At 34.5% G+C, this 20,223-nt stretch overlaps 3 protein-coding genes across 3 annotated transcripts; 2 read left to right on the top strand and 1 right to left on the bottom strand.

Moving 5' to 3' along the window:
* Nucleotides 1-2,472: 2,472 nt before the first annotated feature.
* LOC111783337 (SNF1-related protein kinase regulatory subunit beta-2-like) lies at nucleotides 2,473-5,479 on the top strand. Its single transcript, XM_023664264.1, has 4 exons — nucleotides 2,473-3,224; nucleotides 4,114-4,292; nucleotides 4,381-4,543; nucleotides 4,927-5,479. Exons 1-4 carry the CDS (start codon nucleotides 3,003-3,005, stop codon nucleotides 5,251-5,253), a joined length of 891 nt encoding a protein of 296 aa, XP_023520032.1. The 5' UTR covers nucleotides 2,473-3,002; the 3' UTR covers nucleotides 5,254-5,479.
* Nucleotides 5,480-6,784: 1,305 nt separating this feature from the next.
* Nucleotides 6,785-13,335, top strand: LOC111783423 (phosphatase IMPL1, chloroplastic). The gene is made up of 10 exons (XM_023664347.1): nucleotides 6,785-7,303; nucleotides 7,752-7,819; nucleotides 8,199-8,332; nucleotides 8,502-8,590; nucleotides 9,044-9,101; nucleotides 10,687-10,739; nucleotides 11,254-11,352; nucleotides 11,505-11,618; nucleotides 12,332-12,433; nucleotides 12,926-13,335. The coding sequence occupies exons 1-10, from the start codon at nucleotides 7,010-7,012 to the stop codon at nucleotides 13,022-13,024; spliced, it is 1,110 nt and encodes a 369-aa protein (XP_023520115.1). The 5' UTR covers nucleotides 6,785-7,009; the 3' UTR covers nucleotides 13,025-13,335.
* A 2,625-nt stretch (nucleotides 13,336-15,960) lies between these two features.
* On the bottom strand, nucleotides 15,961-16,608 carry LOC111783539 (agamous-like MADS-box protein AGL80). The gene has a single exon (XM_023664466.1). It carries the CDS (start codon nucleotides 16,606-16,608, stop codon nucleotides 15,961-15,963), a length of 648 nt encoding a protein of 215 aa, XP_023520234.1.
* Nucleotides 16,609-20,223: the final 3,615 nt, after the last annotated feature.

Here is a 20,223-nt window from a genome sequence, read left to right as displayed (position 1 = left end):
TCAAGACAATAATACTTGTTTGAGAATTTGAGATTTGAATCACTCCACAAGAAAGATCGATCATGTAAGTTTGAATGATTCTAAACATGCAACTTAAACAACGTAGAATTGCAAAAAAACTTAGTTTTAATGATAAAGGAATCACTCCAAGAGAAAGTTAAATTCGAATTATCTTGTTGATCAAATATCCCAAGGTAATAACACTCGTTTGAGATTCGAATCAATCACTCCACAAGCAAGATGATCATGTCATACTTGAATGATTTTAAACATACAATCTAAACAACTTATAATTGAATAAAATAAAATAAAAAAACTTGTCACATTGGCTAAAAGAAAACACAAATGCTCTTTGTACTTCATTTTCCAGGTCTCTTTTACAAAAATAACATACATAGTTTGTATAGGCTCAAAATGAAATGCTTAGTCATTTAAAGAGTCGGTAACCTTCGTACTTTGTAACCATTAAATTTGTAACCATTTAAAATTAAAATCATTTCGAAATTTAGATTTTATTAAATTGCAGATATAATAATTAAAATTATTACAGATAAATAATTAATTAAGAGACTTTAGGACATAAATTTCAATAGAACTAACTTGAATTATAGGCTGAATGGTCTTTCCCCTAATAAATCCGGCCAATAAAACATAGAAATGATAGCCTGCAGGGCGCCGCCCCTAGCAACTCCCATGCACGTTGAACATTCCTTCCCCTAGCAATGATACGATACTCGCTATAGTGGATCAAATTCACATCGACGTACAACCGTGAGTTTGAGAAGAAACCCATGCTCGAATATATTATTAGCCTTTAAAATATGGTTTTCAATTTTAAAAGAGTACTTATAAGATATTGATAAAAAAAAAAATATATATATATATATATATATATATATATATATATATAATCTTAACGGTCGAGAAATTGTTTCGAGAATAATACAAGTAAAGATGTTTTAACCTTTAAGTCGAGTTCGTAGTTGGGAACTCATTTTCACGTGTTAGGTGCATTCCAATTTCTCTCTCCCTCCTCAATCAATGTTTAATTTCAAATCCGTTAAAGTTAAAAAAAGGTAAATCTAAGAAGGTAAAAATAAAATATGTATATACATAAATATAAATATATATATAAAAGATTAAGACTTGTCGCAATCGCACTTTTGCGACGATGGGACAGCGATTGTGTAGCACTTATTCTAATCAAGCGAACAAGTCAGCCGTAAAAAATTTGGACTTCAACAAATAACCTATGGTTGAACTTCGAATCACGAAGGGGAGAGAACAATATATTTGAAAACAATAAAAATATTATATTTTATTATTTAATATATTTAAATCTCATTCAAATATTGAATAATATATATTTAATTGATTTGAATGAGTATTAAAGTATTTGACTGTTTTAGTTTATATCTCTAATATATTAAATATTAATTTAAATATTTGATTTTTTATTTATTTAAATGGGTTGTTACATAAAAATATTTTAATTTTAATTTTTATTATTTAAGTTTGTTTTATTCCGATAATTATATTTTTTTTAATTTTTTATTGATTATTTAATAAACAAATAGAAGGACCAATTGTTCAAGTCCATTTAAGGGAACTACTCATCTACTTACCTTATCTGCGATGAGATTATGTTTTTAACTTTTTATTTGGCTAAGTCTTCGAAACAATCGACCAAGTTTAAAAAAAAAATTAAAAATGTTTTTATTTTATTTTATTTTTTACTTCAAAAACACTTTTAAACTTTTTTTAAAAAAAAATTAAAACATATTTACAGATAATACTTTCGTAGACTTTCCAAAGTAATATTAAAATTTTTGTCTGTATGTGAATAGATGGTTTTCGTTCCTAAGTTGACGTACAATTTTTTTTTTAAGGATGTTAATGCTAATTTAAAAAATTTATGAGTATTTTTTTTTTAGAAAAAGTCTAAGTAAAAATATTTTTAAATAAAAAAAATTGAAGGATATTAATAAAACTTTTTTAAGTATATTTTTAAAACACTATTAAAAGTATTAAAAGTAATACTAACCGTTTCTATCCAAAACTAGTTATAAAAGTATTAATTTTTTTTTTAATTTAGGAATATTATTGAAAATTTTAAAAGTTTAAGATTATTTTTTTAGAATTATTTTATTAATTTAGCCAATATATTTCTAGATTAAATCTTATATAAATAAATAAATAAATATATATATATATATATATATATATATATATATATATATGAACAATTTAAATTAAATTATTGGTAATCATTAAAAAAAAAAAAGCCTAATTTATAGACTATAAATTATTTAAATATAATCTTAAATTTTTTTTAATGGATGATAGGTTAAATAATAAATACTTAAATTTTTTTTAGGAAATTATTTTATCATTGANAAAAAAAAAAAAAGTAAATTTTATTAATAAAGAACTAGTGAGTAGGTGGAAGAGCTTTTTTTCTAATCAGTCCCAACTTCAATGATGATCTTGCTTGAAGTGGAGGGCGATAAAATGGGCAAGAAAACAAGAACAATCTCACTTTCTTCTCCTTTTCTCTGCCTTAATTCTCGCTTTAGCACTCGTGTGGGGTGAACCCTGAAGCCTCAAGATTACAGCCATCTCCCCAGAAACGGAATACTCATTCAGTGATGGTGGAGTTGGTGTAGAGACCCCATCAATGGCCTCCTTCCTCCATTCAATCAATTCCAACGCCGCTCCATTTCATTGATCATGTGAGGACGACAATCCCCAATTTCTTCTCCCAACGCTGCTCCCTTGAGCCGCCTCTGATTCTTACCCAAGTCATCGGAGAATTTTGTTGAAGATAAGGGGGTTTAGCGATTCTCCTTCGATATCGATTTCTGGGGTTTCTTTTTGTCGTCTATGATTTTTGATTTCCCTTTCTCTAATCTGATTTTGAGGCTCTGGAAGTGGGTTTTGTGTTTTGTTTTCTTGTTCTTAGTTCTTTAAGGGTTTTGGGTTGTATTTGTACTGATTAATCAATGGGTAACGTGAATGGGAGAGAGTATGTAGACGAAGAAGATGATGATGAAAATGAAGAAGAAGTAGAAGAAGAGGGTTTAATTGTGCATGAGGGCGTCGCCGTGGCTGATGGGGCTCATATTCTATACCGCCCGCAAGGTGTTTGTCAAAAGTTGTTGGGCGGCCAGTCCCCTCCACAAAGCCCCACGGCCACTCGATCGCCATTGATTTTCACTCCTCAAGTAAGCCCTCTCTCTCTCTTTATCTTGAGAAGTTCCTTTTAGTTTCTTGTAGCTAATTGCCTATGCTTACTAGCAATGTGATGAATTTGAATTAATGTATTACTTGGATTTTGAATTTCATTTGGAGATTGATATTACCTCTTGTAGATATAACTTGTATGACAATGGATAAATGTTAGTTTTGATCTTCAAGTTTGATACAGAGATTTGTTGTTGGCTGAAAAGAAGTGGGAGAAGTTTGAGATTATGAGGGTTAATGTCGAGGATGGTTGGGAGAGAGTTCTACCTCGACTAATTAAGGGGTTGATCATGGGTTTATAAGTAAGGAAACACTATCTCCATTGGTACGAGACCTTTTGGGAAATCAAAATCAAAACCATGAGAGCTTATAGTCAAAGTGGACAATATCGTACCATTGTGGAGGGAGTCCCACGTTGGCTAATTAAGGGGTTGATCATGGGTTTATAAGTAAGGAACACTATCTCTATTGGTATGAGGCCTTTTGGGAAATCAAAAGCAAAACCATGAGAGCTTATGTTCCAAGCGGACAATATCGTACCATTATGGAGGTTTGTGATTTCTAACCGTTAGTTGAAGACTTCGCCTACTTTTTTTTTTTATTCGAGAAGTTGGTTTAAGGCAGTTGCTTTAGCTTAAACTTTATATAATGGGGTTCATTCATTTTTTTCCCCTTCAATATATATACATTGGGTGTATCTAGCTGCTGGTTCAGCTTAGAGCTGACAAGAAAATGTTCAATTTCAAAGAGATATAAAGTTACTTCAAACTTGTAAAACTTTAACAAATTCATGTTACTCTCAGTTGGATAGGTTGTTTACTATCATCTTTTATTAGTTCCTTGATGTTTCTTTTACATTTTTATCCTCAGGTTCCGCTCACTCCTCTACGAAAACCAGATGAGATGCTCGTAATTAGCCAATCCCAAATGATGCAAGGTTCCTTGGGTTATGAAGAAACGTGCGAACAAAGCATTCCAACCATGATTACATGGACTTATGGAGGAAAGGAAGTAGCTATTGAGGGATCATGGGATCTATGGAGAACAAGGTTTTCTTCTCTTTTTGTACCATTCCACGATTATCGTTTCTGAACTGCTGCCCGAAATATCTGATACTAGTTGTACCTCATTAACCAGAACGCCCTTGCAGAGATCAGGGAGAGACTTCACTATAATGAAAGTGCTTCCTGCTGGGGTTTATCAATATAGGTTTCTCGTGGACGGACAATGGAGGTATTCGCCGGAGTTGCCTTGGGGCCAAGATGATGTTGGCAACGCGTACAATGTTTTGGACTTGCAGGTAACTGATAACGTAGGATATGCAAGGAAAAGGGTAGAGTTAATTGACTTGGAGATGAACTCGTGTTGTCTCGTAAACAACCATTAATATTTTAGGCTACTTCAATGCTTTTTCCCTATGAGACCCGAAACTTGGTTTGTCTAACTAACAATCAATAGTCCATCGACATAGACAATCTATCGTTGTATGTCAATTGCTTTTTTTCCTTTTATATTCCGCTTGTTCTTCATTATTGGTGTTGGTGTTACTATTCTCTGTTAGAAATCACGACTCTCCATAATGGTATGATATGGTCCACTTTGAACATAAGCTCTCATGGTTTTTCTATTGGTTTCCCCACGGCCCTCGATAGACCTTACATCATTAGTTCATCAATTATGCAGGACAACGTGCCCGAAGATATCGAAAGCATCTCTAGCTTCGAGCCTCCTCAGTCACCAGACTCGAGCTATGACAATTTACTACTCGGGTCTGATGACTACGCAAAAGAACCGCCATTGGTTCCCCCACACCTACAGAAGACACTGCTCGATTCGCCATCATCATACATGGAGATTCCACCCTGTCTGTCAAGGCCACAACATGTAGTATTGAATCATCTTTACATGCAGAGAGGGAAGAGCGGTCCATCGATTGTTGCACTCGGTACGACACATCGGTTTCTAACCAAGTATGTAACTGTTGTGCTCTACAAGTCTTTCCAAAGGTAAGTAAATCTCTTATCTTATTGTCTCTGCTGTTCTGGGTTATCTGTAATCATAAATTTTGACATGCCAATGCCAAGTTAGTCGAGGCAAACCAAGTTTGTGCTTCAGAAACCTCTAAACCCACACTGCCATCTTGGTTTGATTTGTTCTTCACCAGTTGACACTCATTTTAGAAAGATTTGGTTTACTGTTTGCTTTCTCTGCCATTATGGAATTTGAGTTTATGTTAGCTGATTGTGTAATGGTTTATATAAATTTAGTCTCGATTCCTTAACATACACCAACCAATCTGTTTTGTTAGCCTAGGCGTCACGATCTTGGTTGACGTCTTTGTCAACCGCTCGGACAAGCAAGACCAGGATATCCGCCATGCGGCCATAGGCAACATGTCTTGGACAAGTATGACCGTGACACTAAACATCCCCTCAAATTCTTCGTTAAATTATTTATTTTATAAAATGGTGTGAGTAAGGACTTTGCCACAGCGGAAAGGAAGTCTTTTATAGAAACGATAGAGTTTGCACTTGTCAAATTCGTTTTTTCGGGGTCATTTGATTAGAGGTTTTATTTAAGGTGCTGAAAATATAATATGGGTCGAAATAAGATTTTTTAATCTATTCTATTATTCTTTAGCTAAGTAATTAGTAAATTTTTTATAACTAATTATTTGACTCAAATTAATTTCGGGTGCTTTCCATTTAAAAGAGTTCATGCTTCGTTCGTAAATGTTTTGGCAGTAAGTCTACTTACATGTTGGTCTAAATTGAAGTCATTAAATTGACTTAGACGACGGTGGTTTGATCATACTTGCATTGTCAGTAAACAATATCTAGCTCACCCTAAACCCTAAAATTGTGATTGTCGTAGAATAAGTGCGCAAATTTTGATTTTTTTTTTTTTTACTTCTTCAATTATATAAACTATCGACATTATAACAGTTCAAGTCCACTGTTAGCAGATATTGTCTATTTTGCCTTGTTACGTATTGTCGTGAGCCTCACGGTTTTAAAACATGTCTGCTAGGAAAACCGAGCCTCACGATTTTAAAACATGTCTGCTAGGAAAACCACATCATAAAAAGAAATGTTTCGTTCCCCTTTCTGACTCTTATACCATTTGTGAGATCCTATATCAGTTAGAAAGTTGGAAAGAGAAACAAAACAATATTACTGTTGGAAAGAGAAACAAAACACTACTATAAGTAGGCAGAAACTTATCCGCAACAAAAACATTCCTTATAAGTATGCAACAGACGTGTTATAAAGCTGTAAGAAAGCTGTAAGGCTAACGACAATATGTAACAGGTCAAAGCAGACAATATCGACTAGAGGTGAGCTTAGACTGTTACAAAATTTCGTTCACACATTAGCCGTTTATATTTTGATTGTTCGCAATCGTCATTGATCCATTCATCCATTAGTAGCGAATGTGATCATCAATCATATGCACGTCATGATTCATAACCACACACGAATACAACAACAATCCACGAACCTCGTAAGATAAAATTGGAGTGGCAAAATGAAATCAAAACGGACTTTGACAGAGTGGAAGATTAAAAATACCAAATGCGGCACAACACGGAGAACACAAGCCGGAACACTCCAAAGAGGAAGAACAGATGATTCCCCAATCGGTATTTCCTGACGGTAAGAATCAAAATCTTCAATTTGTGGCAACATTAAGAACAACCTCCCATTTTCGAAACCGCTGGTAGCAAGCCTACAAGTGAATTCTCTCTCATTTTACACTTGAAAAGATGGCCCTCTCCATTTCCTTCTCGACGAACATCCACTGCCCATCTTCTCCGATTTCCAGATCAATTTCCTCTCTCAATCCATGCGTCGGTGTTCTTTTTAACGCCAGGAGAGATTACAATCGTGGATTTCCGCTAATTGGATCATTGCACACCAAATTGGCGAAAACCAGGGCTGCTTTGTCTGAAATTTCTTACCGCAAGCAGTACCCAAAAGTGGGTGCCAAATCTATTGGACCCATTCCACCTGCCCAGCTAATTCAAGTCGTTGAGAATGCTGCCAAGACTGGTGCCGAGGTTTGTGATGCGATGATGATATTTTATCCCTTGAAATGCTTTTAGTTCACTAGTTTTTTCTTCTTCCTTTACCCCTTTTCGAATTTCTTGTTTGTTTTATTTTGTTTGCTTTGAATAACTGTGGTATAATATGGTGATAAGTCATGATTATCAGATCACTCCGAAGTTTAACAATGCAAAATGGTGTGGAATGTAGCTTCTGAAGTTATAATCAATATAAATTGTAGCACAGATCAATAGGGTGTTTGTTGCAGTGATATTAGAAGTGGTTGTTTAGGGTCATTTGAAAGTTCTTCTATATCATTGTCTGAATTCTAGCTTCTGAAGTTTGCTCCACTATGGACAACTTAATGAACATGGTTGCTACCTTTTGAGAAAAGGGTCATTAGAGTATTTGCTTGTTGGCTTCATTGTGTGAGTTTTGAGACCTTTCCCTTGATGTTCCCAGGTGGTGATGGATGCTGTTAATAAGCCTCGAAATATCGAATATAAAGGACTGACGGACTTAGTAACCGAGTAAGGATTCCCTGTGGAACTTTCAACTACTGCGCCATAAGTTTTATGCTTGATGTCATATCGAACGATAACATTGCAATATAGATTTCGTTTTGTGGTATGAAATGAAATTGTTTGTTGATGGAGGAGTCTCGTGCTCGCGATTTTCTTGGATAAAAAAGACATGGAGTAAAACATGTACATGTTCTTTTTCAGCTAAATGAGAAGTTAACATATAGAATGATTGGAATGAAATCTATGCGTGTTCGTAAAGCTATTGATGTACTTAATTGCTGCGTATCTTTCGTTTTTGGCTTACATATAAATATCACACTAACCTTGTGACAATTTAGTGTTTCTTATTAGCATTCTGTCATCATGTTTCCTGATTTACTTGCAGAACAGATAAAACGAGCGAGGCTGCTATTCTAGAAGTCGTCAGAAAGAATTTTAAGGACCACCTTATCCTTGGAGAGGAGGGAGGAGTCATAGGAGACTCGTCATCTGATTATCTTTGGTGCATTGATCCTTTAGGTATGTATTTGCAACTTTGTCATTTCAGTATTAGGAGATGAATTAACATCTCCACAATAAACTGTCTGTTACCTCCAAGATTAATCTGTACATCTTTATAATGTTTCCTTTAATTTTCTTCTGATAATGATTAGATACTGAGCTTACTCGCTCTTTTATGTTCGTTCAGATGGAACAACAAATTTTGCACACGGCTACCCTTCCTTTGCGGTATCTGTTGGAGTCTTATTTCGGGGAAATCCTGCTGCTGCAGCCGTGGTATCACATCTGTATTTGCATTTCTCAAGCTGTTCTCTACTCATGGAAAAGTGAACAAAAAATTTGATCTGTAAAATTAAGTCGCGTTATTGATTATTCAAACAGATATTGAGTTTGCTTTTCTTCCCATAGGATAACCCGGTCTAAAATCATGAAACTTTGAACCCTATCTTGTCTGGAAATCATGCTTTCTAGAGATGGAGGCAAAAATCGATTGAAGAACTAAAGAAAACACACTAAACAGATTATCAGCTTTGAGATCAGTAATCAATCATCATATTTTCCTGGAAAATTAATATCTTTTTCTTTCTTGTATTCAAAATGATGAATCTACTGAATTATTTGGATAAGACAGCTGACTTGGACATGCTTGTTTTGTTTTTGTTATTTTTTCCTTCCATATTTCTTATATTTTTGTAAGGTGTTGCTTTGATAATGAATGTCCTTCTTCAGGTAGAGTTTGTTGGAGGCCCTATGTGTTGGAACACTCGCATATTTACTGCAACTGCTGGTACAGTCTTTATAAATTTTTGTTTAAAATATAGTTTTGGTTCCTAAAGTTCATCCCTATTTCTAATCTGATGCTTATAGTTTAAATGGTTCTATATTAGTCCTTGAAGTTATAATAAGATCCAAATTCAATCCTTATCCTTAAAATCTGAATAAGGAACTAAGGAAAAGAATAACATGATTTGTAGTGTTATGTAACAAATAAAAGATCAAAATCTCGTCCGAGACAAACTTGTCGGGAAAGACCCTATGTGATGTTCCACATTGGTTGGGGAGGAGAACAAACCACCATTTATAAGGGTGTGGAAACCTTCCCCTAGCAGACGCGTTTTAAGTCTTGAGGGGAAGCCCGAAAGGGAAAGCTCAAAGAGGACAATATCTGCTAGCGGTGGATTTGGGCCGTTACAAATGGTATTAGAGCCAGACACTAGACAATGTGCCAGCCTTCTTGCTGTTTGTCGAAGGGGGTAGACACGAGGCGGTGTGCCAATAAGGACGTTGGGCCCCAAAGGGGGGTGGATTTTGGGGCGGTCCCACATTGATTGGAGGAAGAAAAGAGTGCCAACGAGGACGCTGGGCCCTGAAGGGGGGTGGATTGTGATGTCCCACATTGGTTGGGGAGGAGAACAAACCACCATTTATAAGGGTGTGAAAATCTTCCCCTAGCAGACGCGTTTTAAAGCCTTGAGGGAAAGCCCGAAAGGGAAAGCCCAAAGAGGACAATATTTGCTAGCGGTGGATCTGGGCCGTTACACCCTAGGATTAGATTAATAGACTATGGATGGGTCAAAACATCAAGTAAAGTTCTCCAGGGGTGGTTAGATTTGAGCTTGATAGAACCTAGATAGTTAAAATATATTGAAAGATGAAGGAGAAAAAAAAAAAAAAAAAAAAACTCCCAAGGAAGTCAAGCCTCGAACCCTCTCTTTGAGTATTCTTGCTCGAGATAAATTCATTAAATAGTTGCCTAGTTTCATACTTTCCCACTCACTCTATTTATAACAAATCACTCCCACCAAACTTCTTTACTAATTACTAACAAACCCTTAATTCCACAATAGGGTTCATAATTGTTTCCTAATAGCATTCTTATATGAGTTTTCATTGATTGCATGGTTGGACGCTATGTAATAGTAGTATATATTTGGGTATAAGAAAAGAAAAATCTTTCATTTGGCTCCTTCCATGCAAGACAACGAGAGTCATGGTTTACAATGATGTTGATTATCTTTTACATATATTCAGTAGTTCACGTTCTTTTTATCTGTGAATTTTTGCATGCATCTCGACTATTCTCACAAGGCATTACTACATTTGGTTGCCTAGTAACTCCTAGGATTCAATGAACCCATTCCCTCTAAGCTCTTTATTATTCACGTCCTTTATTGTTTAATAGTTCGTGATCTATAGGTCACAATGTGGGAATGTATTGCATTATTTGCAAACTTGAGGACTAAAATAGAACTTCTAAAATTTAAGAGACCAAATTAGAAAGGGAGTAAATTTTAGGGTCTAAAACTATGTTGAGCTTGTTTCTTTTTAGATTTACGCACTATTAGTAAGTTCATTGACATTTGTTATGTTAGGTGGGGGAGCATTCTGTAATGGCCAAAAGATTCACGTGAGTCAAACTAGCCAGGTGAGTTTGTCATGTCGAAACGATTTGGAAACAACCACGTTTATTGGCGTTTTCATTGTCCTCGAAGTCCCATTGCATTGGACATATTTGTTTACTTTGTTAGTGAACTTTTTTTTTTGGGAACTCATATCAAAACTTTTATGCTTATCTTCTCCCAACAAAAATAATCTGTCATACATTTAGAAGACCGTACCATTACAGCACACACGTTAGCAGTTTCTTACTACACGTTTTCCTTGAAGATCATGCTAAAGTAGTATATTGTCTGCTGAGGGAAATTGTAACACTCACATATTGTGTTAACGATTTTGTTTTCTTCCAAGCATTTGATTTACTATTTGACATCCATGTTTATGAAATTTGATTGAACTTGCACATTTGCAGAAACTAAAGAAAGTTTGATACTCATGACACCTACAACTTCTGTTTTTAAGTTCATCAGAAAAGTGTTTCATTATTTTTAATACCGGGGATAGCTTTGTTTGATGGCTTAACAGTATTTTCTACTTATTAGGTGGAACGATCTCTTCTAGTTACCGGATTTGGATATGAACATGACGATCCATGGGCTACAAATATGGATTTATTTAAAGAATTCACAGATGTCAGCAGGGTACTCTTTTTATCTTCTACTGGTTAGCTATATTGATGAACAGTGGTCCTCCCTGCAGTCTCCTTATAGACATACAGGCATAAAAGTTTAACTAGGAAATATAACTATTTACCTAATTACTAATTTTTGTGTATCGACTCTTCATTGTGCAGGGAGTGAGAAGGCTCGGTGCGGCAGCAGTCGACATGAGCCATGTAGCTCTAGGAATTGTAGAAGCATATTGGGAGTATCGCCTGAAGCCATGGGATATGGCTGCAGGTGTTTTGGTACTGCTCTGGTTTTCTTATTATGCAGTACTTTTGGGACTTTAAATTGAACATATGAATAGGTAAACGAACGTTATTTTAGTAGGAATGATTGAGCTGCCTTGTGAATTGGAAATAGAGGAATACAAAGTTTGGTTAAAAATTTGTTAACGTGGTATGTAACAGCCCAAGCCTACCGGTGGCAGTTATTGTCCTCTTTGGGCTTCTCCTCAAGGTTTTTAAAACGCGTCTACTAGGGAGAGGTTTCCACACCCTTATAAAGAATGTTTCGTTTTCCTCCCCAACCAATATGGGATCTCACATGGTAAGAGACTTTGACCAACCTAAATATAACGTAACTGGTTAAGACACGTAACCTTGACCTCAGAGATTCAAATCCTTACCTCTATCGATTGTTGAACTTAAAAAAGTTAAAACAGACTCTAGTTTTATTTATTATTATTATTTTCAATCGATGGGAAATCCTTGTTTTGAAATTTCAGGTTGCTGTTTTTTGTTATCTTCTTTGATCTATGCAGTCATTTGTTCATAATAAATCGTTGCTTCTTGTTTCGTTTTGAACTATAATGGTTAATATCATTTTGTTTCCATGTTTGAACTTGATATTAGCTTCTCAAACTCTTTCTTATTGAAGTCGAGTGAAGAAACTCGTGGAAACTGGAATTAGACTACGACGTTTATCTTATTCTTGAGCCAACTGTTTCTATTTGCAGATAGTTGAAGAAGCAGGCGGAGCAGTGACTCGCATGGATGGTGAAAAGTTCAGTGTATTTGATAGATCTGTTTTGGTTTCTAATGGTATCGTACATGACAAGGTAATGTTTCCAACCCTATCTTCTGTTTCAAGCTCTGATATTGGGATTATCACAATCACTCAAGTTTTCTATTGTTACAGCTACAAATTGTATATCCTTCTTTAATACAAACATTCATCTTAAATTGTCATTAGACCAAAAAACTTAGTTGTTTATTCATATTAGGAGAAAATGACTCAAACACGGATGCCATGTTGATAGGTTGCTCATAGAGTATGGGAAATTCGAACCTTTGAACCTCTTGGAAGGACATATCCTAAAAAACTTGGTTCAAGAAAACCACGAAATCTTCGACTAGAGATAGTCATTTCGAAGCTTCTATTTATACTCGGTCTCCTATTCTCTTCTATAAATGTCATAAGAAAAATTTAAGATGATAGCTTTGATATTATCTAGTTCTTCTTCATGCTTTCTATGTGTTGGAGTAATGGATGTGTACTTGCTTATGAACATCTATAGGATAACTTAGTTTCAAGTTCTTATGAATTGCAGCTTTTGGAGAAAATTGGTTCTGCAACAGAGAAACTTAAAGGCAAAGGACTTGATTTCTCATTGTGGTATAAGCCAGAGAACTATCAGACAGATCTTTGAGCTGTGCCTCTCAATATGAGTATCCAAGAAATTGTTGTAAGTTGCACTCGATCCTGGCATCATTTTCTCTGTTCAGCTTGCATATGGTACCCTTCCATTGCTTTTGCTGGCTGTGAATTGACTGATTTTCTTGAATAAAAGCATTCATCAAGGTCTTCTTTGAGTAATCTCACAGTTTCGAATAAAATTTTGGATTGACATGAGGGCGTGTACTTGTTAACGTACCCCTAGGCTTGAGTATGGACTGACATATGCTCACGCTGCTGAAAACTAAGTGCCTATAATAATATAGTATACGAGTTTGTATGTAACATGCTAGAGGAGTAATTTGTACTCGAGTGATATATGACATGCATTAGGGTCCGCTTTAAGAATCATGGTTCAATGAGATGATCCACATTATACTTCTATACTTACAATGATATAAATTTCTTATGAGGCGTATGTAAATTTTCAAGGTATTTTATTCGTGCTCATCTACATCATGGTATCTCGATGACATAAAAGTGATCATATTAACAAATAGGAAGTATAAGTTAATAATCACACCTAAATAGGCCTTAGGTTACATGTTATTCATGCATCAATTAATTCATCAAACCTTGTCCATATACATTCCAAGACTAAATTTATTAATCGTTGAACTTGGTGCTTCTAATCTCATTGTTGCTGATCACTCATAGGTTCAAAAAATCAAGCTTAAAGTCTAATCATAGAGCTAACATATCTTGATTATCTTAAACTTAATCTTAGTGGATTAAATTGTGAGATCTCACATAGGTTGGGGGGAGAACGAAACTTGATTTATAAGGGTGTGGAAACCTCTTTCGCGTTTTAAAAACTTTGGAGGAAGCCTGAAAGGGAAAACCCAAATAGGACAATATTTGCTAGCGGTGGGCTTAGACCGTTACAAATAATATAATAGGACAATATTTGCTAGCGGTGGGCTTGGACCGTTACAAATAATATTAGAGCCAGACATTAGGCGATATGCCAGCGAGGAGGCTGAACTCTAAAGAGGGGTGGATATGAGGCGGTGTGCCAATAAGGACGCTGGGCTCCGAAGAGGGGTGGATTGTAAGGTCCCACATCGGTTGGTGAGGAGAACGATACATTCTTTATAAGAATGTGAAAACTTAGTAGACACGTTTTAAAAACCTTGAGAGGAAGCTCGAAAAGGAGACAATATCTGTTAGCAGTGGGCCAGCTAAGGCTGTTACATAAATATTATTAGTTGTCCAAATCAATGACATTAAGATCTTGTGGCATAGTCACTCCCACGACAAGGCTTTGAAACATGAGTCTAACGATCTCCTTCTCACGATTCTCCGTCTACTACTTCTCAAGTTGCTCGGCGTCGAGGTCACACCAGACAGTTTGTTGTTTTTTTTAATTCATGACAATTTTTAAACATAAAATGTTTTGAACAATTTTCTCCATACGATAGTCATGTCATGCATGTAGTAGAGATATTATTTTCATCAATTTTGTTACAATTCAATTTAGGCGGGTTAGAAAATTAAAGACCAAAAAAAATTTAATTGTTCTAGTAAATAACGAATAGAATGAAAACACAGATAAAGAAAATGGAAGATCTTACGGGTATTAAATGGTCGGTTCTTGGTGGATAAATATTATAACAAAAAATATATTTTTATTTATAAAGTAATTCTCAAATATATTATGAAATCATAGTATGTAATACATGATATGTTGTTAGACATATTTATATACAAAGAAACATTAAATCGAAATTGAAAGATTAAGAATTTATTGAATACTTAACAAAATTTAGTAATTAGAATTATTGAAGGAATTAGGTGAACGTTTTTAATAGGGTGAAGCGCTTTGACATAAGTGGGAACAAATTCGAGGGACGAAAGCAAGCTAATTTGGAGTTACATAGAAATTCGGCTAAGGTCATTCAAGTAAGTAGTCTTACTATCAGTTCAGTTAAAATGGATGTTGTGTCATATGCTGGAGTGTGTGAAATATTTATGAAACGATATGACTATGATATGTGAATGTTATGATAACTGTTATGATACGATGCGTTTTATGATATATTTGAGATATGATACGAGAATGATAAAATATATGTTATGATATGATATGATATGTGGATGGTACGATATGTGAATGATATGATATATGTTATGATATGATGCGTTTTATGATATAATCGAGGTATGATACGTGAAGATAAAATATAGTACGGACACGATTATTATGTTTATCATAATGCTGCTACGACGGTCGTTATTTCTAACGGGTGTCCAACATCAATAACTACTAAAGAATGCTCGCCCGACAAGAAAGTGGCCTAGGAGGTGTGCGAATCGACTGGTGGGTCCATACTCGCACGTGTGGACCGTGTGTAGATTAATAAATACACATCTAATTAGCCCATTAGAACAGCTGCCTAACGAATATAGACTGATATGATAGGTCCCACTCATGATTGTATGTGTTTGCATCTAACCCGAATAGTGCGGTCACTTACTGAGTATTTCGAAAAATACTCAAACCACATGCTACTTTTATTTCAGGTAAAAGCAAGACATCCTTGTTGTATCGTTGACGACGACATCGCAACTAGAGACCATGACACATGCATATGGTAGTTGTATTTATTTTCTTATACTTACGTTAAAATATGATATTTTTTATTTAAATGTTCGAACACGTAGGTACGTAATAGTGTTTTAAGATGAACTTTATGTCTTATGAAGAAGTTCAAACGTTTATTTGCGCAAAGAAATGATCACGCTATGATGATCGTAGCAACTCAGGTGGGTAGAAATCTAGGGTCGTTACAAAAAATGTAAGAACATAAACCCGTACAACCTAATTAACACCCGATCAATTATTATTGACGAAGAGAGATGAGAATCTAAGCTTAAAAATTTAAAGACCAACCCCAACACAATTCCTTTTCAAGGAGAGCCATTGTTTGACCAAAATGCACCATGGTTATCATCATTTGGAAGTTGAATCACATCATCCCAAATCTTGAATCCCATTTGATCATCATAGGCTCCATGACTCATCATCTCCATGAACCACGACGGCTCGACCGCCGACACGACTGGCGGTTCGGTCATAGTTGTCGTAAGCAACTCAATCCTTTTACAAACATCAGTCATTGTCTCATCAACCAACCACACAAGATCATACAAATCAATGATATTGAGATCTCGTGGCGGAGTCGCTCCAGCCACGAGGCTTTCAAACATGAGTCTTGTGATCTCCTTCTCGCGATTCTCCCTTTGCAACTTCTTGAGTTGGTCAGTCGCTTTAGCTATGCGGTCACGAAGGAAGGTCTCTTGGTTCACCATCTTATTGCATTGTTCCATCTCCGATAGACTTTTGAACTTAGCGAGAACCCTCTCGAGCCCGACAATAGAGGGCCAGAGATCGGGTTGAGAATTGAAGGGACTGAAAATTATGGCGCACGCCTCGATCCCGCAGAGTGTGGTGAGCTCGGTGAGCTTCTTCATTAAGCCCTTCTTCCTCTTCTTGAATGTGGCTTTTCTTGCTGCATCATTTGTTATGTATGTCAGCTTCACCTTCTTTCTTGTCATGGCACCAAAAATTGAGACAATGGCCTTTGCTTTTGTGTTGCTACTTATACTCAATTAAGGCTCCTAAACCATATATATATATATATATATATATATATATATATATATATATATATATTAAACGTTTAAAATATATTATTTTCAAGGTTACACGACTAAATGAATTAGTACTAACTTTGAAGTAGAAATTTATCGAGAACGAAAAAAATTGAGATTTGAAATGACGTGACAGTGACCTGAAATAGAAATTGAGATTCGAACATCATAACACAGTTTTGGGTCATCGTTACACTCATTTCAGGTCTCAATTTTCATACGAAATCCTCGTAAATTATTATTTCGGAGTAATTTTCGAAAGATTTATGGAAGGTTAAAACTAGGGGTTCAAAAATCCGATGACCCAGAAAATTCGACTAACCCAACCCAACCCAACCCAACCCAATCCGTACGATTTGAGTTAGAATAGGTTCAAGTAACTTAAAAATTTATAACTTAGTTTGGTTTTTCTACGATTATATTTGGTTGAATGGAACCAACTCGAATTTATTGTTAATTTTAAAATATACATTTTGGTTACCGTACAATTATATATATATAAATATATTTATAATAATTTTATAATTATTTTTTTATTTTTTATTCTCCGACCATTCTTAAAAATAACTAATTTTTCAAAAATATATATTAAAAGATTTTGCAAACTAAAATTTTATTTTTATTAAAAACAAAAATGTAAATTTATGTATTTTATGTAGTATTTAATTCAAGGTATATATATATATAGATATATATATATATATATATAAAAGGGTGCATAAATTATATACTAAGGTAATTTCATGAAATGACAGCCTAATTAAATTGAGGCTTTTTTTAGTAATGATATTAAAATGATTTAATAGGAAAATTTTGGTTATCATTTTGACAACTTATAATTATTTAAATTTTAATTATATGTAACACGAATTCTTATCACCTTTTAGTTGTATTTTTATTTCCCGTCTTAAATATTGTTAATTATTTGTTGTCAATGACACATAACATGCCATTTTTTTTATTTATATTTAAATAAAAATAATTAACGCGTTATAAAAACTTTAGGTTATATTATTTTACAAGATTTGATGTTACAAAAATTAATAAATTTAAGAATAATTATTTAAAATTTGAAATAAATATTTTAGTCTATTTTTATATTTTCTTTGGAATTTTGATTATTTTTAATCTAATTGAAGTTGGAAAAATATTATTTTAATCTGTACCAATTTTGGATGTTTTATGTAAGCCAAAATTGGACATATTTTTATTATTTGGAATAATGTGATATAAAAATATATTAATTTTATATTTATCAAGGCATGATATCACAATAAAATAGTTATTATTATTTTTTTATTTTTGATCGGTGTTTACATGGCTCGACCATTAACTTGGACTACCCAAACCAAACTGAAAGGTTAGATTGGGTTAGATTTTTTTTTCTCGGTTTGGGTTGGGTTATTTTTTGAAAAACTGAAAATTTAGGTCAATTTACGTGCGGACATTTTTTGTTGGGTTAACCCAATCAACTCGAAAATAGGGTTACAACCAAGTCTAACTCTACTATGTTTTTAAGATTATTATGAAAATTAAGAATATAAGTGCTGCGTTGTAACCGTGCTTGCTCGAGATATGTTACTTGACCTTTATGAATAGAGCATGCATTGATGAAGACGGTGATGAAAAATATAAAGCTGAAATTTTTGTGATGTGTTGTTACCATGCTTGCTCGAGATATGTTACTTGACCGACCTCGACGATTTGATAGGAATGTCATGTTTGATGGTTACTTCAATATGAGGGTGGAATCAAGCCAAGAGAAAGTTTTGGAATGGATTACGTTCTTGATCAAGATCAAGAATAAAGAAAATTTGTTTCTGAACTCGTGATTCAAATCACTCCACAAGAAGTTTGATCAATACGACTTGAATGACTCTAGCATGCATGTTCTAAACATAAGAATTTCCAGAATAAAAATTTAGCTCTCAACAAATCAAAAAATAGAAACTCTGTTCTTTTCACTCCGAAAATGTGATATTCCCATCTTTTGTGACAATGAAATAAGAGTATTTTTTATACTATTGTGAATAAAATAGTATCGATTTACATACCCATCATACATAACCCGACAATCAAATTGTCAAGTCCTCCCCAGTGTCATACCCTCGATAAATCTTGCATTACGGTAATCTCTACTACAGTGTCCTACCCTCAATATCATATAAGACTGTAGATTAGTCTCATTTGTAATCTCCGTGTTTAACCCATTAAGAAATTGTGTCATGAGAGCTTCCATGTCCTCATTAAGATCAAGTTGATCCATCAATGTATCCATCTCCTTGTAATAATCCTCCACAGACTTGCTTCCTTGTTTCAATGCTTGAAGCTTTTGCGTCATGTCCCGTTGAAAATATTGTGGAACAAAACGCTTCCTCATGGCCTCTTTGAACTCGTACCATGAATTAATTGGTGCGTCTAGATTTCTTCTCCTACTTGACGTCAATTTACCGAACCAAATTTGAGCATATTGTTTGAATTGAGCGATGCATAACATTAACTTCTTTTTATCACTAAAATTATGACAATTGAATACCGACTCCACCATTTTCTCTCATTCAAGCTACTCCTCTGGATCGGTTTTTTCATAAAACTTTGGAAGTTTTAATATGATGCTCCACACATTACGTTAAATTCTATCTTCATAAGAAACTCGTTGTTGAAAATTATGATACCTTCTCCCACGACCTCTCACTCGCATCCAAGGCACAACCAACTGCATGTGGATCATCCTCTTCTTGATTAGAACGGTCTCCCTCATATTGATCTACATGTTGTGCTGGTGGTGGAATTCTCTCTCGAGCTTCATTTTGAATCTCTAATCTTCCTATTTGATCTGTAAACTTCTCTATTCCTCGAATCAGTCTTTCCATGGTTTCTTGTTGTGCTTCTTTCAATCGTGCATCAGTAATGTTAAAGCACGTGTGTTCACTCGTTAATGTAGCTCACTTGTATTTAGCACTCAACACTCGAATCAATGTATCACTCCTTTACAAACTCACACTCACAGTTGAGGACCTACAAATCGTGCCATTCAACGTGATTAGACAGCACACCCAACACACAAACAAGGGTATTAAAGGAGCAATCGGAATAACAACAAAGAAATGAGTTAAAGAACGAAGATGAATAAGGACATTTAATTTAGCCGTTGTAACATATGAGAGTTACATATAATAACAAGAAGAAAAAAAGACGTTAAACATCAATAAGCTTTCTTTCTTTCTTTTTCAACTTAATGTCAAAATCCAATCTAACCCTTTATAGAAAAAAAATTAAAAGAGATAAATGGAATGAAACATATGTCCGACCAAATAGCCTGATGCTCTAATACCAAATTAGGGTAAGGAATCAACCCATGGAAAAGTTTTGAAATGGATTACTTTGATGATCAAGATTAGGAGTAAAGAAAACTCGTGATTCGAATCACTCCACAAGAGGTTTGATCAATACGACTTGAATGATTCTAACATGCAAATTCTAAACCAATTTTTTTTTTTTTTTTTTTTTTTTTTTTTT

The sequence above is a fragment of the Cucurbita pepo genome, chromosome LG20, assembly GCF_002806865.2.
Source record: "Cucurbita pepo subsp. pepo cultivar mu-cu-16 chromosome LG20, ASM280686v2, whole genome shotgun sequence".
In the NCBI taxonomy this organism is placed as follows: domain Eukaryota; kingdom Viridiplantae; phylum Streptophyta; class Magnoliopsida; order Cucurbitales; family Cucurbitaceae; genus Cucurbita; species Cucurbita pepo.
This window is presented reverse-complemented; position numbering and strand designations above follow the sequence as displayed.

Excerpts from the sequence above, each read along its gene's own strand:
- LOC111783337 (XM_023664264.1), top strand. The coding sequence starts at position 3,003 with ATGGGTAACGTGAATGGGAGAGAGTATGTAGACGAAGAAGATGATGAT. Across the intron at positions 3,225-4,113 it reads CATTGATTTTCACTCCTCAA|GTTCCGCTCACTCCTCTACG; the intron begins GTAAGCCCTCTC and ends TTTTATCCTCAG. Across the intron at positions 4,544-4,926 it reads ACAATGTTTTGGACTTGCAG|GACAACGTGCCCGAAGATAT; the intron begins GTAACTGATAAC and ends TCAATTATGCAG.
- LOC111783423 (XM_023664347.1), top strand. The coding sequence starts at position 7,010 with ATGGCCCTCTCCATTTCCTTCTCGACGAACATCCACTGCCCATCTTCT. Across the intron at positions 9,102-10,686 it reads CATATTTACTGCAACTGCTG|GTGGGGGAGCATTCTGTAAT; the intron begins GTACAGTCTTTA and ends TTGTTATGTTAG. Across the intron at positions 12,434-12,925 it reads ATGGTATCGTACATGACAAG|CTTTTGGAGAAAATTGGTTC; the intron begins GTAATGTTTCCA and ends TATGAATTGCAG.
- LOC111783539 (XM_023664466.1), bottom strand. The coding sequence starts at position 16,608 with ATGACAAGAAAGAAGGTGAAGCTGACATACATAACAAATGATGCAGCA.